At 30.8% G+C, this 27,168-nt stretch overlaps 1 protein-coding gene across 1 annotated transcript in view; it reads left to right on the top strand.

The window, feature by feature from the left end:
- Window positions 1-25,149, top strand: part of LOC129227008 (core histone macro-H2A.1-like) — a 42,791-nt gene extending 17,642 nt beyond the window's left edge. The window contains exons 5-9 of the mRNA XM_054861638.1: window positions 1,473-1,563; window positions 8,347-8,436; window positions 10,011-10,185; window positions 20,445-20,621; window positions 22,739-25,149. Coding sequence (XP_054717613.1) covers window positions 1,473-1,563; window positions 8,347-8,436; window positions 10,011-10,185; window positions 20,445-20,607 — 519 coding nt within the window. The 3' untranslated portion in view covers window positions 20,608-20,621; window positions 22,739-25,149. The remainder of the gene's footprint in view (window positions 1-1,472; window positions 1,564-8,346; window positions 8,437-10,010; window positions 10,186-20,444; window positions 20,622-22,738) is intronic.
- The last annotated feature ends 2,019 nt before the right edge of the window (window positions 25,150-27,168 follow it).

The raw sequence follows: 27,168 nt of genomic DNA, 5'->3' as shown, positions 1-27,168 counted from the left end.
TATTTTAGTTTCTTCCCATAAAAGTTAAAAGCACTTATGAAAGGTTTTTTTTTAAGTATTAATTTGCTGATTCTAGAAAATATACAAACCTCTGACTGCTGCAACCTTTGAAAAACCTCAAAATTAAACCTCTTGGTATCTACTTCTCTTTATGACCAAACTTTTCAAACATTTTCAGAAAAACTCTCACCGCAGTAGATCTTTCATCAAAGCGTCTCTCCTTGTAGAAAAAACAATTTTGTTTTCCTATACTTTTTTGTATTATTGCCTTATTTCTTGTGTTTGTAGTAAATGAAATCTGCATACAATATTTTTAGTACAAATTTATGATATTGCCTTGAAAACAAAATTTTTTACCTTGAAAAGTACTTGAAAAGTGCTTGAATTTTTTTCTGCCTAAAGGGTATGAACCCTGCTAATGCAAAACATGCTGCTGTTTTTTTTTAGTAATTTAAATAATTTTTTTGAGAAATTTTAGTTTTATGAAGATTTTTTTCCATGCAATAAATTTGAAAATTTGTATCTTAATTTTTGGCATAGTTGCCATGTTTTATCATTCCCAAGATGGAAGTACATAAAACTCTAAGTGCCCAAGTTCCCAAAAACGGAATTGGATGTTTATTGAAATGCAAACTTGAAAATAAACAAAGTGAGCTTTTTTTTTTAGATAATTCTTAATTATTTCTAGAAAAATGCAAAGTTTTTCTTCAGAATATGACTATTTCGTTTAAACTGTAGTTTTTTAAGGATTATCAAAAATTTATAATCATTCATGTAATAAATGATTTTAAAACAATCAGACAATAAACAAACAAAATCTGAGACATGACGGCACATGGCATTAGGCGATTTGACGTGAAATGACCCAGCAGCAGCATTAAAAAAAAAACAAGAAAAAACATGGGTTTCTATATCAGGAAAAAGGAAACACATGGTGAAAAAAAAGGCCTGCTTCGCCAACAACAAAGTTGTCTGAGTAACAAAAGGGCCCCCATATCTAAAAAAGTTTAGATCCCTGTTAATCTAAACCAGCCCTGCTCATGGAACATCTCTCTGCACTTCTGGGTTTGGGGTTTGTTGCGCCATCATCCATTAGCTGTGGAATGACCTGGTCTCTACACTTATTCTGATGTGCATTTACAATTAGAAAAGTTGACTTAAAAGTCTCATTTGCGAAGTGATACTGAAATAAATGTAACTTATTAAATTTTACTTGGGGAAATTTGAATTTTGCTAATATTTAGTAAAAGTTTGAATGTGTTTACCTATTCCACATCAAAGAACTGAACGAATATGCTAAAGAAATAATATTAGATATTAAATGTCTAGAAGTAGAAATAAGGGGATTTTTTTTGCTTATGTAGCTGTTTGAAACGTATAGGTGATATTTCTATTTGATTCATTCATATCACTAATACATTGTAATTCACTTTTGATCGAAAAAGGTTCATACTTTGATTCTTGTTTTGTAGCTGATTGTCACACAAGGTGATATTACAAGTGTTACGTCTGATGCTGTGCTTCATCCTACAAACTCAACATTACACATGAACAGTGACATTGGTATGAGAAAAAATTTGTTTTCAACAGTTATTAATATTTATTTTTTTAATACTGTGTTTAACTTTGTTAAAATAATCCTGAAGTAATTAATAAAAGACTATAAAATGTATTAGTGCCAGGGTTGGGTTTTGGACTGTTCAAAACTGGGTTAGGACAGGATAGGTGGTTTTTACCGTCCAAAACTGTCTGAAACAGTCTTAAACTGTCCAAAACTATGCTAAAGCTAAAGTGGTGTAATCTAATCAATTTGTATTTACTACAATATTTAATGCATAAATATAAATATTAATGAGGTTTAATTAATGAGTATTTGATAATACTTTTCTCCAAAATGTTCATTCAAAAAATATTTTACTTAAAATGAAATGCCAATAACTTTATCTTATAAAAACTTCCTTTTGTACAGTTGGTAGAGTCATGAAAGGAAATTCACATTGCTACCAAGACAACTAATTTCAGTTACATTTATAACTCAAAGGAATGTTATTACATGTACAATATTTTTTAAAAGCATCATTTTTTAATGGTTTTTTGCAAATAAATTTTGTGTGATGTTTTAATGAAAATTATTTTTTAAATCATAGAGTAAAGAACAAGAAATTAATGATTAAACACAACTTATATTTTAAAACTTGTGCTACTCTTTTTTTAAGTTCATATTTTTTAACCGACTTCAAAAAGGAGGCGGTTATCAGTTCATACCGTATGTATGTTTTTTTTTTGTTTGTCCACTCATAGCGTCTCACCTAGTGAACGGATTTTGATGATTCTTTTTTTAATGGAGAGGGGATGGCTCAACTTAGGTCCCATTACTTTGTTTGACCATATTTGTTCTTTAGAAGAAAAGTTATGGGCAAAAAACAGTAAATCTTATGCAATTTCCCTATTAAATGATTAAAATGATATTGTAGCGAAGTTCGCACTTATCATCCGTGGATAACGGTGGCTCAGTAGTAGAATTCTCGCCTCCCACACGAGCGACCCGGGTTCAAATCCCGACTAGGACAAAGTGAATTTTACTAAAATTTCGTTTCTACTGTTTCCCGTATTTTCTCGAATGTTCTATTAATTTCTGTATCTTTCCAAGTCTGGAAAGTTCCAGCACTTTCTCAAGTTGTGTATAAGGAGATGTAACGTTCATTCGTGGTTCTGAATAAAGATCTCGAGTTGAGACTAACGAGTATTCGCTTCATTTGGCTTTCACATTGTCTTCGCTGTCTTCATCTACGCGACAATATGAAACTCATTGTTATAAAAGTTTGGTGCCATATAACAGTAACATTAATAGTAATTGTAATGATAATTTTGAATAAAGGCTTTTCTAAAGCAATACAGTGATATAGAGCCGAACTTCTTACTAGGTAACTTCTTATTTTTACTGAAATATCTACATTTACACTAAAAAGAATGAAATAAAAACATTTTGAAAAAAAAATAGAACCAACTTCAAAATTGCTCTAAAAAGTGAAAAATAATTTTATTCTTTAAACACCATCGATAATACTTTTAAACATAATTTTTGAAGTTGGCGCAAAAACAAAAAGTAAAATCCATTGTAACCATGCTTCGTTCATATTTTTATCAAAAAATCATCCAAAGTTAGGAACGAAACATTTATATCGTTACTCAAATATGCTGTCATCAATGCGTAATGCATGTGGTAGTGAAGAAACTGGACCTGGTTAAATTTATACTTGTAGTTGAGTTATGGCTGTGAATGATTTTATCGATCGTTTTTGCGCCAACTTCAAAAATTATGTTTAAAAGTATTATCGATGGTGTTTAAAGAATAAAATTATTTTTCACTTTTTAGAGCAATTTTAAAGTCGGTTCTATTTTTTTTTCAAAATATTTTTATAATATAATTACGTTCTGTATTTACAAAAAATTTTCATTTATTGCATTTAAGTCAATTATTGGACTATATTTTGAACACTTTCTTTCGACACATGCATAAAATTCGAAAAATTTGGTTTATGGTTACAAAAAAGAGAAAAAACTCATGCATACAAATTGAAACATTTAATGAAGAATTTAATTTCTACGTAACTAGATTAAAATCTGCTATATATATAAGCTATATATATATATTCATGCTTGAATATTCACATTAAATAGTTTAAAAAAACATAATTTTGACACATTTTGTTCTGTTTTTGATATTTTCTCACAGAATATGGTTTTTCAAAAAATAGTTTAGGACATCTTTGGATGCAAGGGTTTTGAACCGGATGGTAAAAACCTTGCCAACCCTGCTTTCATTTGCACACATGCACAAGCATAAGTAAATTTGGTTACCATTATCAGGGTGAAGCCCCGCGTGGGGTGAAAACCTGCACCAACTTTGACTTGACCGGCTGGGAGTGAGAAGTTTACCTCCAGGTGGTAGGTTTGCCTATTAAAATCTTTTGTGTTATGAAATTTTGTCCTTACAAGGCATTCCAGGCACAAGAATAAGGGGTAAATCTGTTTTTTACTACTTTGATCTAACTTTTGTGAAATATTATTTGAACATTGGAAAATGTAGGATTTGTAAAGAATAATCAAAGAGTTACACTTTGATACTGTTGCATTAAAGCTTCACCTTTGAGTGAAAATAGTTATTCTAATGCCTATTTAAATTCAACAGGACGCATTTTTCAGACAGTGGCAAAATGGGGAAAATCCCCACTGATGTTTTGGGGTAAATCCCCGCATCTCCAAAAGTGTGGAGATTTTCCCCACCCTGTTTAAAATTGTAATTTTTGAAATTTTACTGGTATTTTTGTTTAGCATGCGTTTTGTGCGGTTTATTCTACTTTAAAAACCAATTGTTGGTGGACATTTATTCATAAAGATTCAATTTGGATAGAATTTTTCTAAGTTAAACATTATGTATATTTCAATTCAAATGTGCTTCCAATAATATATAATTTCTATTTTTTTTTTTTTTTCATTTTCATACGTATGATTTTTTGTCCCAGTACTTATAAAAGAAAACAGTTTAAAATCAGGAGAAATGTCAAGCTTAATGAAGCACTTAGTTAATTGCTGACAGTGCTGCATTTTATGTGGTAGACATTAAAAATTGGTGAAAAATATCAAATGAAAAAATCTCTGAAAAATTGAACAAAAGCGTGATATTTCAAAGAACTCTTCACTTTCTTAGAGTAACTGTCCAGAGAAAAACCCAAAGTTTATTCTTGCTTAATGCTGCTAAGATAACTCCAATATGCCAAGAAGGAGAAGGCTATGTTAAAGGGGTTTTTTTATAAAAAAAATATATTCCAGTAACCAGCAAATTTACTGAGACACAGTCATTTCTTTTAAATGAAGACATAATTTAAAAAATTCTAGTAACCTCACATTACAGCATGGTTTCACAATGCAATAACTGTTTTAAGAGGCTCAAATGTATAATCTATTCGCTACGCAGTAGGTTCCTATGGTTGCAGCAAAACTAACCTGCCAGTGTAGTAATGCTGTGATAAGGATTTTCACTATGCAGTCAGGTTAGGTTTGTTCCAGCTGTACTATGTTTACTAATATATATAACTAGCAAAAATACCCGGCGTTGCCTGGGTCAGTAATAATTATGAGAAACAATTGTTACCTGCATTTGTTTTCTGTTTTAAGTAGAAGAATTTAAAACACACATTTTTGACGTTATTAAAAATCTAGCTTCTTCCTTGCTGATAAAACTAAAATAGCAGTAAGTAAAAAGAGCAAAATAGTATTCATTTAGAAACGAAAACACAAAATTTAAGCATATATACAAATTTTAAGAATTTCCGAAATATGAAATTAAACTTCACATGTTTAAAAAGATTTATCACTTAATAGTTTTTTTTTTTTACATGGAGTCTTATGTCTATTGAAGTACGAACTGTTTAAAAAAATGTAGCCGCGCGCCCGTGATCCCCTTAAACTTGCTTTAGCCAATTTGGAAAATTTCAATTATTGTAGGTTCTTGATGCAATTTAAAATGTTACCGAATTTGCGGGAATCTTTTTGGGATACCTTGGATAATGCTCCCCCTCCTTACTTTGTAAAACGGTATGTTACTAATTTTTGTTAAAGAGATATTGTCGCCAGATGCTAAGATACTTTTGGTCACCATAAAATGGCGCTAAACAATTTCATCCGAAATGTTTCCAAAATAAGTAGTAAAATTTGACGATAGTTTGAATTTGTGCACAAAGTCACATTAATGGGTTTTTGTGCTGTTAATGGATTTGCCTAATTTAGTTGCTGGATTAATTTACAGTAAAAAAAGTTTTTAAAGATTCTTTGATTGCCGATATTTTGTTTACATGGTGAAAGCTGACAAACATTATTATGTAGTCTTTGGCTTCAAAAACCGCTACAGTTGAAAAAACTGCCAAATGCATCCGCTACTGAAATCTTTCTGCATAAATTTTGGCGAGGTTTCTGCTGTTAGATTGGATAATGATTAAGTGTCCAATCGGCACAAAAAAAAAAATGCACTAAAGTTCCGTTTAAATGGAAAATAATCAGTCAAATCTAGTTGTTAATAGCCAATCTTGGGGAAAAAACGTTACTTTAAGATTTGACTTGAGAAAAGCCTCAAACAGTCAGACGAAACACAAAAATATTCAACAATTCTAGCTATGAACTGGGAGTTGAGATGACACACTAAATAATGACTTGGGTTGATGAAAGCCTTCGAACAGGGAACAAAAAAGCTCATAACTCGTTTTTCATACAACTTAGAAACTTCAAACAGATGCTATCTTCAGCAGAAAAATTGGCGCTTTCGATGGACATATAATGTTAATATGTGCATGTTTTTTTCCACCCCCATCTTGGGGCATCTATGCGAAAATTGGGACTAAAATTGGAATAAAAAGGGAACTATCAATCGGATTTTTTTCGAACTGGTCCATAAACCTTCCCAGTACCAAACTGAACAAACAGTGAAAGTTTCAGCCAAATCTGCCGGGTAGTTTCTGAGATCTTAGGGAACAAATTTACCAAACTCCATTTTTATATATATAGATTACTAACATATACTAAATGCCCTACGTTTCTTACAGGGGGCAATTGCATCCCTGCCCCTCCCTTGGAGCCACCTCTGAACATATTATAATTAAAATGTTTGGAGAATTTCCGTAAACAGTGGTGTTCCCATAGGTTGTACTAAATATACGCCGTATACTCTCAAACTTTTTTTAGACACAAAGCGTATACCCTCAAGCTCCAAAAAATTTGATATTGTGACACATTATGCATATGATCGCATACACATACTGTGCGTAGTGGATTACTGGGAGTATACTCTCCGGGAACATCACTGACCGTAAAACCGTACAACTTTAGACCACTTTATGAGTATTTTTCTTCATATTTTCTTTATTTTTTTTTCCAAAAAAGATCGAGAATTTAACCATACACTACCATACATCTCAGCTATAGAGTGATGCTTCGAAAAAAAATCTAAATTAAACACAAAGGGAGGCGGAATTTTTCACATAGTGGTATAAAGTTTGCACATGGTGATGACAACTTTAGACCACACCATATTTTCCTTGATATGCATTGCTAAACCCTTCCAGTCTAAAGTTACAATTCATAGATCGTTTTGTTTCAATCCCGTACACTGCAAAAGTTTAAAAATACATTTTGTAATTACTTTTTCTGATTTATAAATTTGTTTATACCTTTTGAGTCAATTTCAGGTTCTCTTAAATAAAATCAATTTTAAAAAATACAATATTTTATTCAGATATATAAATATGAACTTTAGATAGTATGAAAAGCAATCAGTAGGTACGTACTCCTGGATTTTATTAATTTTTTTTTACAAGGGCATTTTTGTTTATCATTTTTTACAGGATCTTGATGCATTTTTTTTCCTAATTGGGTAAGTTTCTTTGTTGTCGCAATAATGTATTTTTTTATTTTGTACCAAATGACATTGGGAAAAGGAGGCCAACACCAAAATTTACCCTTTTTTGCCTTTTTTGTTGAAATTTGGTTGCTCCTGATTTCTTTGATCACCTTTTCCATCAGTTCAGGCAAATAGTTGAGGTAAGGATGGCCGTCTATCTTCTTTCTTTTCCCAGGATTCATGTCGAAAACCAAAAAAAACCCCCCGAAAACTAGAAAAATGCTCAAGACAATACAAAATTGTTCGCAAAATATTGACAAACGACCGTAAAAATGGGTGGGCTAAAGTTGCAACTTGAATTCTTATATTTTGTTTACTTCAAAACAAGTACACAAAGCAACATCAGGATTCGCCGAGAAGGCTAGATCATCTTAGATACCTAATTAATAAAGTAATAAATTTATCTTTGGAGACTTCAATCGCAAATATAGGTTTCAAAGGAGACTTTGAGAGCAGAAGCAAAAATTTCAAAAAAACTCCCAACACAAATGAATTTTGATACCAGGATGATAACACTGGAGCTTGGGGTAAACAACAAGAACTTTGCTGGACAACACTTGCAAACCTACTGATTTTTTTAAAAGACTTTAACTTTGCTCTGACGACATGGTACATATTACCAGATTCCTTCAGTGGTCTAAAGTTTCAACACTGGTCTAAAGTTGTACGGTTTTATGCTGTGCCTTGGTTCAGAAGAGATTTAGTAAACAGAGCATTTTAAAGGAATTACTGTTATTGAACAAGACATTATTACTGTATAGGTTTTTAATCAAGGTTGGTTAGTATTTAGCCACTAGTGTAAGGATATTTTCCTTTTCTAACATTATTGTGATGCTTTTTATTAATTATTAAGTATTCTTCATACATTTAGTTTTAATCTATTGTTAATTTAGGACAAGCCTTGGAAAAAGCTGGAGGTAAAGAATTTCAGCAAGAAGTAAAAGATGTCTTGTCTTCCAATGGACCTCTTGATGTTGGATCTGGTACTCTTTTTCATTTATTTATATATAGTCGACTCTTCGATCTTGACATCCCAAGAGACCAATTAAAACGTTTGAGTTATGGGAAATTCCCGCAGCTTTATCAAGTGTTTGGGACCTAATGAAAACTTCGGGATAAAATAATATTTGAGTTCTCAAGAGTCGACTGTATAAATAATTCTTTTTTTATAAATAGGTTTTTTTTTTTTTTTGGCAATTATGAAAGTTTTTTATAACTAAAGTATGGGGCAGTGGGCAAACAGAAAGTTTCTTAATGTAAATCCCGGACGAATGTAGAATGACTGAGCAGATTTTTTTATAGCAGCAGGAAGTGTAAATTTGAAGACCTGTTTCATAAGAAAGTAATTAATTCTACGTGGAAGTGGGAACTTGTTTATATACTTAATATGAAAAGAATTTATCTACTCAGCATTCAAGTAACCCAAGCATCTTGCTATGTTCTTAATCTTTCATCCCCACACTTATAGATTAAAAGTTCTGATAGCGTATTATATGAGTAATTTTTTGGTAATTCGGACACAAGATCGGCAATAAGGATCCTGAATTGTTTTACTGTGGATTTTTGCTTATCAATAAAGTAATTAAAGCTGTTAATGCATATTTGAGCAGAACACTTTGGCAAATAAAATTTAATTGCTAGGTGCTAACGACAACTTACTACTTCATACTGACTTCTATAAATATTTAACTAAATATAAATATTATTACGCGTTCAATGTAGCTTCAAACTTTCTTTTAATGACGACAAAGTTCTTGAGAAAACACAGGAGATTTATTTACAACTATGTACAAGAAATATTGTTAGCAACTTCTAAATTAACCATAGCAATTAGGCAAATATCAATTAACACCGTAAACTCAACGGTTGTGCACGAATTTATATCAAAATACGCGAAAAACACAGCACAAAGGCTAATACACACAATACCAGAGCTAATGGCTCAGGCGAAATTCAGACAGTTTAAAAAACAAAACTAACTTAATCACGCGCGGAGGTTATTTTTAAATCCTGGAGAAGTTACGACAAAATTCGAAATGCTTCTCAATGTTTTCTTTTTATTCCATTCACAAATGTTATCCAAGACCATATACATCATACAAATGTTGGGGGGAGGGTTGTATATTTATAACAAGAAACTATTTACAGTTTACGTTACTAAGATATAATTTTAGGTGAAAGATAATGGAATTAATGCCAAATTTAGCCAGATTACAACAAATTATTCATCAAAATAATTACTATTTACAGAATTTGTAACAATATCATCGAAAACAGCAGATTTCAAAACTTGTTTTTAATACTAAGTGTGTAATACTAGGACAATTTATTATTAAACTACAATTTATTTATTCTTTTAATGTAGTGTTTTTGTAAATCCTTGGTATAAATTGTAAAAATATAATTTTATATGGAATGATTACATAAAGATACCTTAGTTGTAATGTTGTAACTCATTATAAGAGATTTTCAATTGCCACGTCTTTCCTGTTTCTTTATAGTGTCACTGTTTTGTAATTTGTGTGTGAAACCTTTTTAAAACAAGCTTTTATTTCAGCTGTGATTAGTCCTGGACACAATTTCCCTGCCAAATATGTCATTCACTGCAATATACCCTCATATGGATCATCAAATTCTTCTGAACAACTTGAGAAAGCTGTGAAAAATATATTAGTGCTTGCTGATGAAAAGAATTTGAAATCTCTGGCCATTCCATCAATAAGTAGCGGAAGGTAAAAAGTATTCACTTTTAGCTCAGTTTCTACTAGAATAAGCACTTTTCTTTTTTGGATTGACAAATGTTGTAGGATTAAATAGTACTAACTCATGCATTTTGATAATCGTTCAGTGACCAGATATTTTATTTTCATTATCATAATTCTTAGAAGTATCTAATTAATGCATTGCAGATTGGAGTGATAAGGGTGCAAAGGCAGTGAACTTGGAACACAGAACATATTTATTCAACGAAACACAGACATAACAAACAGATACATGACTAGACTGCAACTAAATATTCACTACAACACAGCATAATGCAACTTGGAGATGACGTCACAAGTGAGTCAATCACAGCTATGGGAACGGTCTATATTAGATTAGATAGGGTTTAACATTGCAGCTCAACACCCCCGTCAATGATAAACCAGTGAAATTTTTAATTCAATCACATCAATACACATAAATAAAATCATTTGAAACACAATACATTTTTAACATTTAATAAATTCTAACATTTGTAGTGCTTTGAAGCAGAAAGTGGTTTTGAAGTATAGCATGCATTTTGTTGAAAGTAATTGTATCCTTTGTCACATAGCTTCGCTAATCGTTAGCTCTTCCAGTCTGTTGTTTATTCTTGTTGTGACAACCATGGGTGCAAGACCTTCAGTCTCAGGATGGATTTCTGTCTTGGACAAAATTTCCAAGATGGAGGTCGGGACGGAAAGAAATTCAATGACTTTCCATCAGTTTTTACTTAAAAAAGAAAAATTGAGTGTTTGGAAAATATGCTTTAATATTGCTGGACTTTTCCATAACCACGAATTTACATCTACATTCTCTAGATTTTCCGCCTGGGCTTGTTTTGTTTACAACATGCTTTTGGAGGAGTGGCTTTTAAGACTCACACCGTTTGACTTTTTTAGGTAGCTCTGTTATTTCCAACTCACTGCATTGCAGACCGCACAGTTGCTCGCTATTCTCACTAATTTTTCGAGTTGATCGCCTTTCGTTTTTATTTTTCACTTGCTATTTTCAATCATCCTTTCGTTTTTTTTTTTTTTTTCTCTCATTTGCATTTTTTTTTTTTTTTTTTTTGGCAAACATTGCATGCATGAATGAAAATTATGTGTGCACTTAAATTGTCTTAGAGTTGAATCATAATCACTGGTTGAGTGTGATTGCTGATGGGATGAAATGTTTACGCCACATCAAAGGGCGTCTACATTCCTCGCAAAACGGGAACTATCAAGGATTTTGAAGATTTTAATGAGAATGGGAATTCTGGAAAGAGTCAAAGGCAAATTTCAAGCTGAATTGCAGCACTGATGGGCAACCGTTCCTGCATCTTTGTCATGATTCTGGTAAAACATTCTAAAACTTGGAAGAATTACTAAATCCCAATGATTTTCAATCTAACACTCGCTAGAATGGAAATAGTGGCTGGGGGGGAGAAAGGAAACGAGAGAAATAACGGCAGCATTAGTTTGAGAAAAAAACGCTGCTCTTTCAAAGAGAGTAAGTCCGCAAATTAACCTATGATACTGAAGCCTTAACCTGTTCATACTTTGGAAAATCTAGGGAGGGGAGGGTTGTACTCAAGGGCTCCAGAATAAAAAATCGAAAAACTTAATTTTAAGCCATTTTTGAAGCTAGGAGTGGTTTGGGATTCCTCCTCTGCAAACTCTAAAAAAAAAAGGGTCAGAAATGTTTAGGCTGTCTTTAATGATGTAAAAGTGGGGAGGGTGAGGTTTTAAAAAAAATCGGAAACTGGAGTCTTAAAATTACTAATCTAAGTAATCTTTGGTGAGTTTATGAGAAATGGTTTCGGTGTTCTAACCTAAAAATGTTTTGTAGCTGATGCATTAATAACTATTTGAGGCTATACAAAAATGACTTAAGAGAAAGGGTATTTGGGACCCTCTTCGGAAAAATGTTTGTATTTGAAGTCTTAAATTTTTTTGACTGTCTTTGGCAATGTCAAGAAGGGGGGTTGGGGCTCTCTTTAAGCGAAATTCCAAAATTGGATTCTTAAAAACGCAACTTTAGACCATCTTTAATGAACATATAGGGTGGGGTTCGGGTTCCCCCTCCCCCTTCGAAGCTGAAGTATTCAGAACTCTGCTATAGGTAATCTTGAGGGACTTAAAAAGAGGGAATTCGAAGGCTTCCTCTCAATAAATTTTACAAATTAAATTCTAAAAACTTCAGTGATGAAAAAGAGGAACCACAAACTTAAGTCAAATTTAGTGAACTTACGGGAAAGAGTTCTGGTGGGGGGGGGGGGGGGTCTCTTTCCCCTGAAAATTCCTCTATGCTGAAGTATTGAAATGCTTTTTGGGCTATTTTTGAGTGAGTTAAGAGTTTGGGAATTCCTGGGTCTTTCTTGATACATTTTCAAAATTGAAGTCTTAAAACTTTGGATTGTCTTTGGCGATGTGGGTAGGGGAGTTGCTCTTTCAATAGAAAAATAAATCTTAAACACAAACATGCACTGCCTTTAGTGTGCCCACTTCACACAAGGAGAGGGGAGTATTCTGCCGCCCAGCCCGAAAAATTTTCGTTTCTGAAGTTTTAAGGACTCTGTTTTGGGCTATCTTTGGATGACATAAGTGGGAAGGGAGTCGGAAACTTCTGTCAAAAATTTTCCGAAATTAAAGTATTAAAACTTTTAGCCGGTCATACGTCATGTATATAGGTAAAGGGGGTATTGTTAACTGAAAAAAAATTAGAAACTGAAGCCTTAAAAACTCAAATTAGGGCATTTGTGGTGAACTTGGAGGAAGGGGTGTTCGAGAGTTCTCATCCCAATCCATTTTTTGACGCTGAAATATTTAAAACGCTACTTTAGGCTGTATTTGAGTGCCTTTTGAGGGACATGATTCGTGGGCTCTCCCTTGTATGAGAATTCAGTTCCCCTATTGCTTTTTTTAAATAATTAATATTGGATTGTGTTCCTCATTTAAAAAATATGTCTACTTCACTGTAGCTGTTTTTTATTGCTAGTTTTACCACCTCCTATGATATAAAGGAATTCTTTTACAAATGAAGACTGTGTGTGACAAGGGGGGGTGGAATGGTGCCAGTTCATTAATCGCCCATACCCTTCCCTCACGTTTCTTTCTTTTTTGGTTTGTTCGCGCTATCTTGGGTAGACTTTCCGATCAGAACTGATTTATGTTGCAAAAGTGAAAATCTTTAGTCCCAAGTGATTTTATTGCTGCAATAAAAAGGTTTATGATTGGCAAAAAACTAATGACTTGGAGCCCCGAACACTTTTACCCCTAACATCATCCAACATCGTCTAAAACTGTGTTTTTGGAACTTCAGTTTCGAAATATTGGAGGAATATTTTCGAAATATCGAAGGAGAGTTCTTGAACTCCATCCCTTCGATAATGCATTTAAAAAGCTTATAAATGTTATGAAAGATGGAGTTAAATTTCGTTTTTAAAGCTTCAATTTTTCAATTTCAGGGAGAGTGCCCCCCCCCCCCCTCTATAGTATTTTTGAAGATCGCCCGACATTGTGATTTTGGGACTATCAGTTTCAAAAAATTCATGTTAGAGAATCCTGACCCCTCCTTTCCCTGAACTTTACCAAAATGGCCTATTATTGCATTTTGCGGACTTCAATTTAAAAAAAATTCTAGTGGAGAGCCCCCCCCCCCCCCCCATTCCTTCCCGCATTATTGGTGGTTTTTAGGTTTTTTTTAAAACTACTATATCAAAACGCTTAAATATTACAATTTAAACTAGGTCCATGTTGTTAGAAAAAAGTCGAAAGCGAAAATTTCAAAGCAAACACAGATTCCAAAACTGCCATAGTCAAAATCTACAAACATTTATGCTCATTAATTTTTCCTTATGTGCGTGTGGAGAGGGGAGAGGGACTCAAAATATTTTTAATCTTGAATACATCACCAAACTTGCACGCATGATAACAACTGCTTCGCTAATTCCTCGAATTTCAGTCGAACTTTTATTGCAAGGTTAAGATTTCGCACAGGAGAATTTTTCAAAGACAGAAACAGGGATTTGTTTGACAGAAAGTGGTTTGAATATCCGCCATCCAGAATGAACAAATTAGATGTATTGCTGTCCACATCAAGGGAATCACATTCCACATTAAGGCATTTTTTATAATCTTGCTTAGGGACTTCAGGGACTTCTTTTTACTTGTGTGTCTATATTCTTTACAATTCCAGCACATGATATCTCGAATATTAGTTTGATGTTCATTGTGCAACTTTGTGGAAGGTATTTCTGTGAGAATTGTTCCAACGATTCTTGAAATTCGATTTGTGATGAAAGTTATTTTTCTTTGTTGCCTCGCGTTGAATTTTTCAACAATTTTAATTTTTAAAGCCGTTGGTTTTGGTAGCTCGTCTCTAGATTCTATAGGAACACGAAAGTTATTGAAACTGCTTGGCAAACTATAAAGCAGCATAATAGTCAAAAGTTCATCATCTATATTGATTTCCAGGTCTTGCAGCTAGTCAACTAAGTTGAAGAATTCACTTAAAGGATTTCAAGCGTCATTTTCAAGTGCAGCAGTGATTTTAAAAGGTTTGCTTTTCTCACAGGACAGGTTGATTTGAAAATTTCTGACAGCTTAGTCCAAACCTCTTTTGCAGTAGTACATCTTTTAATCTGTTTAAGTTCTGTAAGCTGGATGCAATGGATAATGTCCATCATTGCTTTTTCGTCACCGGCATTTCATTTTTTATTTCCATCCATGTCTGTTGCTGCGGGAGGATTTTCAACAATACATTTCCAATTATCATTCTTAATAAACATTGCTTTCACTTGTATTGTCCAAGTTTCGTAGTTAGACGTATTCAGCAATTCCATTTTGAAAAAGAGTTTTTTTTTTTTTCGAGCTTCAAATACATAAGTCATTTATAGGTATGTTTGTACATGTGCTTGGCACTCATGCAAACAATTAAACTATAAAATAAATACTTTCACAATTCATGGGCCATTGAGAATTAGAATGGCTGATGTTATGCCCGCTTTTTCACAGCAAAAAAAAAAAAAAAATTATAAGACAAAATTCGTTGATTTAAATCAAATGATTTTTTTTTTTAAATCATTGATTTAAATCAGTTGATTTGAATCACGTGATATTTTTTTAACAATCATTAATTAAAGTCAGTTCATTTTATGTTTATAAATTAATTTTGCTTTTTTAGAATGTGTTAGCTTTAAATTTAACTACACTGCATTATACAATCTTAATTTCAACAGGCAAAACGACATAGATCCCTCTTTCTGTGCGTGAAACAGATTTTTACTCTTGCAATATTGCTTTTACTCCAACATTACAGTTCAATTCAGTACAGAACCAAATAAAAATTTGCATTTTTTCTTATACACCATCACTAATATAGTTAAGAAAAGTAATTGCTTAGCATATTTTTTTACACTAAAACTTAATGAAAACCTTATTTTTAAGCAAAGCATAAAACAAAATCACTTCTTATCTAAGTATTATAACGTATTTATAAATCTTAAAAATGTATTGAATAGTTAGAGAACGTATCTTAGTTTAAAAGTAAGCTGAATGGATTCATCTATTGTATGAAATATATATCGTTTATAAGTGTAAAGTAATTAATAACAACAAATTTTTTAAGATTTTTTTTTAATTCTATTTAAATCAAAAATCTGATTTTTTGATTTTCCTAAAAAAATTTAAAAAATTACAAACCCTGGAATAAGGCGAATCTCTTGTCTTGTAATTATTTCTATGGATCAGGGTAGCTTTCAGCCTAAATTAGACTTGGCATTGTGAATCTCGCACCTTTTTGCATGGTTCATGCATTTTTCCTTCATTGTCTTGTAGAGACCCTTGATGAAATCATTCTAAAGTAAGGGAGTTAATGTTTTTTTTTTTTTTAAATTCATTATCTTTTATCAAATTAATGAAAGATTTTACGAATTTCTATAGCGTTGAATGGTAGATCAAATTCAAAGTATGAAAATCATTCTTTCACAAAATTTTTGCTGTGATGTGCATTTTTGTTAAATTTTGAGTCTTTATTTTAATGCTATGGAAAAAGTATACAATAGACCTTCATTTTACGTGGGGGTTATGTTCGACAGAAATGCTGCTTAAATTGAGACCTAATAGTAGTGTTAAAATAGGGGTTAGGTTCCGTAGATAAAAAAAATACTTCATTCTAGTGATGACTAATTGTGTAATAAGTTTAATGTGTACTTATATCGGTTTTCATGCACAATATGCATAAAGAAAACATAAACTAATTTCATGTTCTGTTTATAAAGAAGAGCTAGCTATGATAGTCTTTTGTCAGTCATTAAGAATTTTTCTCTACTTCTTTGCAGAGCATTAACGCATCCATGATCACTTACGTCATTTCCATGATAGAATCTTCCTTCACTAACAAACCAGAAAGATCATTTCTATTGTCTAGGAATGGCTTTAATTTTTCAATATGAACGTTTTTGGTTGTGTGTCGCCAAAGTCGGTATCCTAGTTGGATTTGACCTCCTTTGTCACTCCTAAAAGCTCTTCTTCCAGTGAGTTCTGAACAGTGTGAGTTTAATATCTTTACTTCTGGAAAGAGCTCTGAAACCAATTGCATAAAATGTCTCCAGGGGCCCAAGTTTGGTTATTAGCACGCTAAAATGCAGTTAATTACGTGTAATCTGCAATCTTTAGGAGTCTAGATTTTGAAAGAGTGGAAAATGTTATCTGTTTGCATTGCCGCATCCGCGTAAAAACGAAATTCATCCGCGTAAAATAAAACAGCGCTCATAGTTCTCCTATATTTCCTATATTTTCACAATTTGTCAGATATTCTCCTATATTTCCTATATTTTCTCACTGTCTCCTATATTTTTTTCGTCAGATGTTAAATGCTGCCCAAAGATGCAAAATTCTTTGATTCATTCTTTTTTCTCCCCTGCACTGTGCACTATTAGATCTTTAATTTTAGAATATGTATTAAACTTCTGTTTGAATATTTTTATGAAATATTCGTAACATTGATGGTTTTACTTGCAACTTTCAACTTGTTTTCTTTTTTTTTTTAATGAGTTTACTTTGTAATTTTAATATTTTTACGTGTTAACTTTAAGTGTACTGCTGTAAAGATTTTGAAAGCATTTAATTTTCTTACATGTAGTTCAAATGACCGGTTGTAGCTCAAACAATTATTTTTGAAAATGCCTTGTACAGATTTTGGTACCAATTCAACTTTGAGTACTTCAAATGTTTCAAAGCTTGTAGCTCGCTCAAAACTCTAACTATCTCGATGAAAAAATAGTCATTTTATAGGATTTCTTTCTGCTTTTTTCAAATATGTACTTATTTTGTGTGTAGATTTTCCAATAATTTCAGAAAATGGTCTTCCTTTCAGAAAAGTTTTATTTTACTCATTTTTTTCTATCTACTCGGTTATGGTTACAAACTGGAGAGAATAATGGATGGTTCTATGCTCCACTTGGGTTCTTTTAACACCCCCTTTCATTTGGCAGATTAGGTCGAATTCACCCGTTATGCATGTGTGTATATATACACACATTAACTGTAACAGGGTTCGCGTTTACGCGCTATAGCGGGTTTTTTACGCAAATTCGCGGGAAAGGGACGCAACTTCCATGAAAAATCGGGTCCCAGGGACCCAGAAAACCCAAAAGATAAGAACCAGAAAAAAATGGGAGAAAATGCTAAAGATCTATTTAGTAAATGCTTTTAAGCTTCAAAATGACCAGGAGAATCAACAGAAAGGGACTAAAATGACCCTATCTATTTATCAGCTATTCAAACACACCCCAGTTGTGGACCACTCAATGGAATTTTAGTGATAAGACTTGAGCTTACAGTGACCTCCTGGGCAGAGCTCAGGGAGCAAGTTCATAAATAGCCCATTGTACTGTATTCTAAGAATAAGCTCTCTCTCAACTTTTATCTTGAGGAAATTCCTAAAAACAGAAATGAAGACTAAAAATAAGAGAGGTTTTCAATGCAATCTTCAGGATTAATACAAGACAATTGTACAGTAAAAATATTGTAATTTGGCATTCATGTAACCAGAATTACTTTTGAAAATCATTATTTTGCATCCCCAATAAAAAGAGGAGAGAGAAAATAATGGCGAACATTTTCCAGATCGCGCTAAAGACAAAGAGTTCTGAACTTTACATTTTTCTTGTTAAATTGCTTATGAATACTTGAATTTTATACAAAAGCACTTTAACCTAGTTCTTTTTCTAATAATTCATCTCTTTCTGATGGGTTATTTTTATTTGGACTTGCAAAAGTCGGGTATTATTCGATCGCGCCATTTTCAAAATGGCGAGATTTAAAAAATAGAACAAAAAGCAAAACAGATATTTTGAACGAGTTAAAATAAAGTCAAATATACTGATTTAAGATTGCAGATGAGCAACTTTCACACTCATATGAGAAAATGTTTCGTTTTTGCGATCGCGATTTTTGCGTTGGGGTTCATTCGCTTGCGATTTATTATTATTATGTAATTGCCAATGATAATTGGGAGGGGGAGGGGCTGTTCGCTTTTTTCACTAAGAAAAATTTCCAGGAAAACAAAGGTTAAGGGAGTGCTTTTTGCTTGATCAATCAGAAGCACTTGTTTTATATTTTATGGTAAAACCCATTTTTAAAGTAAATTTTGAGTTAATCTCATTGTAACTCACCAAATAGTTTCTCACATAACTAAGTCTTGCAAGTGTATTATTTGAAAATAATTTTACAATGATAAAATCACAAAAAATTAGGGCAAAATTAACCAATTTATTTTATTTCATGCCTCCCCCCCCCCCCAAGGATATTTTTATATTATTCATTTACACACTAAGATTTTCTGTTTAACATTTAAGGGACTCATTTTTTCCACCAAAGGAGCCAAATCTATTTCATTAATGGGTCCCTGGGACCCAGGTTACGGATAGTTGAGCGCAAACACTGTGTAAGTTATGGATAATACTGTTACAGCGAGCACCAGGTAATTGAATCAGCGTGTGTTAATGAATCAATTCCACAAAAAGTAAACGAAATCCAGTTTTAACATTAAAAAATAGCAGAATATATGAATCAAACTTGCTGCTTAAATGAATCAAGCTTATGAGACTGACCATTTCCCACAAACGTGATCCATTAGTGCAGTCTTTTTTTTTTCTTTGCCTTTGTTTAGTTAAATCAGATTTTTTTTTTTTTTCTGTAAATAATGAAACGAATGGGAGGCAGAGGTTGCACACTTTTTGTAATAATTTTCACATGATACGTCCAACAGAACCAGTGAGACAAGAGAGACATGGAGTCGACAGGTCTTTTCATCGTTACTGTTAGCAATGAACTGAAGCAATGAAGTACCAATACCAAGGATTATGGGTAGATTTATGACATCAAAAAAAAGAATGTCCAAATTAATTATTACTTAGTTTTAGCAATCAGTAAGAGATGCATTTTTCGAAGCACATAAGTTAAAATTTGAATTTTGTAATTGCTTTTTCATACTGTTTTGCAATAAAATTCTTTAAATAATTGGAGAATTGATTTTTAGTATGCGGTATAGTTCTAATGATATGTCGTTTGACCAAAAATTTAATAAAGTTCTCTGATATTGTATGTAGAATTCCATGTTTAAAAGAAAAAAGAAACATGCTCACAGAATTTTTCCTTATTGAATCAAAATTGTCTTAAACATACATGACTCATATAAGTGACTGGGTACAAAAATTCATATGCTCTCACATCTGTGACTCTTCACATTGCTATGACATCATGCATAATAGAATTGTATTGATACTGGTTCTCTGATTTGTATTGTACGTTGCTCCAAACGTACTAGATGCTATACTTTTTCGAAATTCCTATATATTTTCTACCAAACTCCTATAGCTTTTTCCTTTTAAACTCCTATATATTTTGCTATCATACTCCTATATATTTTTCTATCAAACTCCTATATTTTTCCTTTTAAACTCCTATGTATTTTTTCCACTTGCTATGAGCCCTGTAAAATAAAGGTGTCAAATCTTGAACAGCATAAAATGAACTCGCGTAAAACGAAGGTCTACTGTATAGTAGTCCTGTAAAATATTTACATCTGTAAATATACCAAGTATGTTTCAATCATATTTTAGCCAACTGTTGTTATTCCCCCCCCCCCCCCCCGTGTAAATCTTTTATTGACATCCTTTCTAGATAATTTTTTGTTGTATAGGATTTCTAGTGTTCTGAAGTAAAACTGTTGTTGTTTTTTCTCCCCTTATTGAATTTAGTTCAAGCTTTCCCAAACAACAAGCTGCCCAGATAGTTCTGAAGTCAATCTCGAACTACTTTGTCAACATAATGTCCAGCTCTCTCAAACAGATATTCTTTGTTCTCCATGATATGGAAAGCATTGGAATTTATACCAGTGAGCTTGCAAAACTTGATTCTTAGCAAATTCCTCTAAGGTAAGATTTTAACTTTATTTTATCATTAGCGTTATGCTGTATGAAACCATTCTTTCATCCATATTCACCCTAATTCTGGCATTGCCATGTTCCTCTCATAAAAGTTTTATTGTTATTATTATTTACATTTGTATTTTGTGTAAGAGAAGTTTTAAGATACATCCTTTTAAAATCTTGATGAGTAATAATATGAGATTTTTCTACTTATGTGGAATGTTATTTTCAAAAAAAGCTTTAATCTACTGCTGCAGGGCATTTATCTACATTTTATTTCAAAACCACTATACCTGAAATATAATTTTAATATAGATTGAAAGCCTTGAGCAAGCTTTGAATTAACAAAATTGTAATAGGTCAGAGAAAGTCGCAAATTTTTCCTCTGAATTTATAAGTCAGAGTTTTGTGTAAAAAGGGGAAATGTTTGCATAGCTGTCACCAGTTCTACTCAATTTTCCCATTGATTATCCCTGGTCTTGGTAGATTATATTCTAAAAATGGTGCAGTAAAAGCAACTTGATTCAGTTGATTGGGGTGTGCACATTTTCCTAGAGATTGATATTTTGACTTTTTAACAATTGGAATTAAAATATGTTGAAATGTGAAGCAAGTCATCAAACTCCAGCAGTTTAAAAAGATAAAAGAATTTACATGTAGGGGAATGTGGAGCAAAGTGAAATGGATTAGATGACCGAGTTTTTTCAAAATGAACAAATCAGAAATTTGTTTTGTAAATTACAGTACACAAAGAAATAATATTGTATTTTACAATAAAACTTGTTTGATCGTTGAAACAGTATTTTTTATTTTTGGCAGTTAATTTAAATTTTCAAAAAAAAAAAGTGGAAAAATTTCACTTTTTTTTTCATGGAGCAAAGTGAAAAATTAAATATTTTTCTAACAAAATATTTTCTATTCAATTAAAAACATATTTTTGATCAAAAGAATCGGTAAACAAATGGTTGAGTGAATAAATGAAGATATGTATAATGAAACAATAAACGAAAAATTAAATGAATAAATCAATTAATGTATGAAGAAAAATAAATGAGAGAGTAAAAGAATGAATTAATAAGAAAATAAGTGAATAACTAAATGAAGGAATATAAAAGAATTTTTTAATAAATTAAAACATAAGTAATTTAAATTAAATGATTGAGTGAGTAAATGAAGCAAACTATTTAACTTTGCCTCACATGTACGTGACTAATTGTACAATTTGTTTAAAGTACAAATAAGCTTAATATTAACTAAATTAATACTGCATTGAATATTAGGAGGTCTCAATTAATATTTAAAATGTTAATAACATGAACTTTATCATTTATAGAAAAAAAAAAGTAATTTTTGATTTGCAACAAAATATTACAATATGAATACCAATTTTTTTAAATGGCCTATAGTACCAAATGCTTTAATCTTTGGCAGTATTTTTTCCCTGACTGGAATAGACTACATATGGTACTACATAGTTAAAATAATACCAGATAGGTGGAGCTAAAAGCAGAGTAAATATTTCACCATTTCACTGTGCCCCATGTTCCCCTACTTCCAAATAGTATGTCAAAAGCTTTTTAAATAAATTCACTCACTTAATAAGCACTTTTTTTTTAATTGCAAAAACACTTTTAATGCAATTTATTGCTGTTTAATTATTTAAGGTAATTTTTGAAAGTTTATTTTCATCAGTTAGCTTTTTTTTATTATTTATTTATTTTGTTCTCTTTAATTGGATTACCGTTTTAGACCAGTCTGGTCTGTTTTGAGCCAATAAATCAGGGGTCTACTGTAATTAAATGATGTACAAATAAAAATTTACAATTTTATCAGTATTTTGTGATTCCTGTAACATAATCTAACATATCCTTTTTGTTGAAAATGTATGATGTCCTCCCATTTTTTTTTATATTCTGCGGTGTGTTAACTAATGTTGCATTTTTTTCATACTGAGCCTTTTGAAATTGTGCTAATTTGTCCTATTTGTGACTTTTAAGACACCATCAATTATTTTTTTCTTTGATGCTTTTTAACTTATATTTTGTGTGAAATAATTTTGTATTATGCACTTTTTACTACAGCATTGTGTGATTCACTTACATAATTTTTTCCACCTGTTTCAGGAATAAATACCATTTTAATCATCTGGATCTTAAAAGAGGAGTGTAAACCAGTGGACCAGAATTCATTTTGGTATTTTGTCATGTGACGTGCATTTTTCTAGACTTGCAATTTGTATATCTAGTATTATAGGAGTTGAGTCACTTTGCATCACTTGACTAACTACAACATTTCATGAAAATGTGCCCATATTTCTGTGAGTTTTTAGCTCTCATGTTCATTCTCTGCATCTGGTTTTTAATTTTGAAAATGAAGGTTTCAGTTTTTGATTCGAAATGATTTGATTGGTTTGGGGTAGATATTTTTGCTAAATTGTCTTCCATTTGCAAAGCTTGAAATTTTTTCTTTTGATGTTTCCTATGATTTATGTGTATGTATACACTCTTCAAAGGCTTTCATTTTGATTTAGTGGTTTAGATTCTGCAATTGATGTGATAGTTAATGTTTTAGTCTAGATTTTAAGTCATTTTGATTTATCTGATGAAAAAAGTTCATCATTATCTGAAATTGTTTCTTGGTTCACTTTTAAACTTTTAATGTGATTGCTGAAGATATTTACCTGTCATCAATTTTATTTTTATTTGCACTCTGTTTCTTTGAAGAGCTTATAAAGCTACTATATGCTTATGATGTTTGACTTCTTTAAATCTTTTATGATAAATATTGTTTATATGGCTAAGAAAAACGTTTCTTGTTGGTAGGTTTGCAATTATTTACATGATATTCTCATAAAGTATTTCATAAAATGAAAACTATCTATTGGGCAGCTACTTTGTTCAAGTATTATCAGCAAAAGTTATTTGTTCAAATTATCAAGTTATCAAGATTTTTTTTTTTTTTCATATGGTATGTAAATTATGCAAGTGTTTAATTTAAAGGCATAAGTGCCACATACACACAAATTACTTCATTAATGTTGTATTTTTTTGTTCTCGTCTATTAACAGTCATAATTGTCGTGACATTCTCATTAGAATTTTGTTTCCTATAAAACAGTTGTACCTTTGCCTGTTTAAACAATAGTTTTTTCAAATTCATTACGTCATAAGAGTTTACTTTGTTTACTTTTTCTATGTTTAAAAAAAATCAATTTTCTTTCTCTAATTTTATATGAAAGAGTATTAGAGAGCATAGTTTTCCTTTGAAATCTTAACTTTTGCTGATTACTATTGACTGTTTCTGTTAAACAGTGTGATAACTAGTTTTAAAAGAGTTCTCATTTTGGAGTTAAAAAATATTCATGTGTTTAATAATTTCATTCTCACTGTGCAATAACATATTTATATATTTAAGTTATGAGTTTATTAATTGTTCTTTGTTTTCAAAATCTATTTTAAATCGGATTATTCAATATGAATCTTAGTTTCATTCAGTCTGTCAGTTTTTTTTTTTAGAAATTATTTAATGTCATGTGTGTTTTTGGCTAAAATTGTGTAAAACGTTTTCAATGGCAAAGAAATTTCATTTTTCTATCCCAAGACATTATTTTGAATAAGGACCTTATTTTCCGTCTTTTTTTTTTTTTTTTTTTAATCTTTTGTTGAAAACGCTCGAATTTGATCATAATTGGCAGAAATTCTGTTTGTTTTAAAAGCAAAATCCTTTTATATCTATCTTGCAAATACGAAGTTTAAAATGTTTTTTTAACAGTTAATATTATTTTTAACAATCTGCATATCTTAAAGCTCTTTTATGCTCTATAATTAGTTCATTTAAAATATTCTCATTAATTCATCTTTACTAGTCTTTACCTCCCACCATTAGCTAATATTGTTCTGTAAATTAAAGTTAGACATTTTGCTTCAAAATATATTAGACTTTAAAATTTTAGACTTTTTTTTTACCTTATATATTTTTTACTTGCTACACAAATGTTCATTTCACTGCCCTTTTTCAATTTTAAAATGTTGAGTTTTTTTTTTTTTTTTTTTTTTTTTTTTTAATTATTTACTTTATTGTTTATAAATAAAAGTGGGCATTTTTATTTTTTCATTTATTTATTATTTGTCTATTTTAGTTGGTCTTTTCCTGCTTTGTTATAGCACATATTGTTTGTATTAACATAAAAGTAGTCATCAGTAACTATTGTAGCATATTACTTGATATTCAAAAATTTGAGACAACATCACATTCCTTGGTATCTGTCCCTTAAAATGTTTTAAAATTTTAATTTTGAGATTTATTTTTGTCAAGGTGAAAAAGAGGACTAAAGAACATGTTTGTTGTTTTTCCTTTAAAAAAAAAAGTTGATATTGAAGTTATAATTACATTGGCTCAGAATCCTCAACAATTGCTTTGATTTATAATGATTTCATTTTTTTTCTGTTTAACTCTTATTATTATTATTTATTCTTGCTACATATAAAATTTTGAAGAAATTAAATATGTTTTTAGTCATTTTACACAAAAAAAAATTAAATCAAAATGGTTCAGTTCTATGTAATTAATTAATAAAAATTTAGAAGCTAAACATTGTCTTTACACTTGAATGTCGTATCACAAAATCTAATTTAGAAATTTAAACTTTATAAATTGTTTGTTTATGTTTGTAGTATTGGCTGTTATTCTGAATTGCCATTGTAAAAAAAATCATTAGCTATTGAAATCAAATATTTTTTCTCAAGTTAAAAAAAAATTATTTGTTTATGCTTGCGTGCAAGCATATTCATTTTGGATTTTAAAATTTGTTTCATCTTGTATAAAATCAATTGCTTAAGGATTGATCTGATAAGATAATTAAAATTATTAACAAAGAAATGTTAAGGAAATGTTTTTAGTTTTGAAAAAGTGTTAGATACTAAATCATTTTTGTACTTCTTTATTATTAAGCTTGTTAATACATCGATAAAATGCATTTGTAGTTGAATTTTTTTTTTTTTTTTTCCTTTTTTAAGATAAAGGAAAAAACTTTAAAATTATATATTTCAGAGGAACTTAATTGCTGTTGCACCACATTCTTCTCAGTTAATATTTGTATAAAAATCTTGAATGTGCAAAAAAAAAAAAAAAAAAAAAGATTGCATATTTATAAAAAAGACAAGTTTTTAAGGTCTGAAACTCATTTGTAACTCTGCTATCATTAATTGAATTTAATGAAATTGATTGAAAAGTTCTTATGTGATTGATAAAATTTGCCTTCATTACTGAAAAATAACTTGTATTTTAAATTTGTTGATTAATAGCTTTTTTGATATGATTTGAGGAAGTTATTAATACATGATAGTTGTTAAAAGATTCTTTCAAATTAAAAACATTAACCCTACTTTTGGTTAAAGATGTATTGAAAATATTATATGATGTTTTTTTTTTTTTTTTTTTTTAATTATGTGTGCTCTAAAAAAACATTTATCTCACTTCTATTCTAAATAAACAGCTTGGTGTATGCTCCAATTTTCAACAGTTTTTGTTTACACTCTTCCAACTAATTGCAATCTCAAACTATCATCTGATGAAAATCTTTCTCAACCAAGTTGAGCAGTTTTCAGCAGTCATACACTAGAGTAAAAAGCACCATGTTCCTGTTTTTTGATATTCAATATCAAATTATTTATCAATTTATTTCATTATTGTTTTTATAAAGTTATCCTACCACATTTTCAAAATGGTCTCATTTATATGTAAGGGATACCTTTTATCCATTATTATGAAATGTATACTTCTTACAAAATTTTAACTGGTGTTAGGCTTAGTTGGAGGAAATATTCTGGCCTAAGAGTATGCTTTGCAGTTCCCTTAATGTGGGAGCCCTTATTTTGGTGGGCATCTGTCTCAAAAAGGTTGATGCTATATTTAAATTTTATTTGAAATGTGTGTTGAATTATTTTTCAGAAAGATCTCTGCAACTATGTGTGAACCATATACTGTAAAGCAAATGTGGTACCATTGAAAATGGCTGCAAACTGAGAATAATTCTCGTAATCCTATATAATAAAATTCTTAGCATTTAGTTTTTTTTAATTAAATAATCATCTAGTCATTTCTTTCTCTTTTTCCCCCCAGCATCAATTTTGATAGCTTCAAGATAATTAGCTCTTTATTTTCTTTAAAAAAACCTTTAATGTCCAGCTGTGTTGTTGTGCAATAAATTTCAAGTTAGTATGCAAAATCATGTCTGTATGTGAAATTATATAAACAACACAGTACTGACACTTCTCGTATTATTATATTTTCAATGAGGGAAAAAAGAGTAAATTTCTTTTTTGGCTCTTTTTTTTTTCTAATTGCATTATAATTATTTCATGTCTCTCAATCTTCTTCTGCCCTTAATTAATCTCATTTACTGTAAATGAAAAATCCTGTTTCATTTAGGTTTAACAAGAACTTTTATTTAATCATAATAGAAAAACTATCAAAATATGCTGAAACTTTACGAGTCAGATAGATATTCTAAAACGAAGATATCCAGATTTAGCTTGTCACTATTATTCATTCAA

This window comes from Uloborus diversus, chromosome 7 (genome assembly GCF_026930045.1).
Source record: "Uloborus diversus isolate 005 chromosome 7, Udiv.v.3.1, whole genome shotgun sequence".
Classification (NCBI taxonomy): Eukaryota; Metazoa; Arthropoda; class Arachnida; order Araneae; family Uloboridae; genus Uloborus; species Uloborus diversus.
This window is presented reverse-complemented; position numbering and strand designations above follow the sequence as displayed.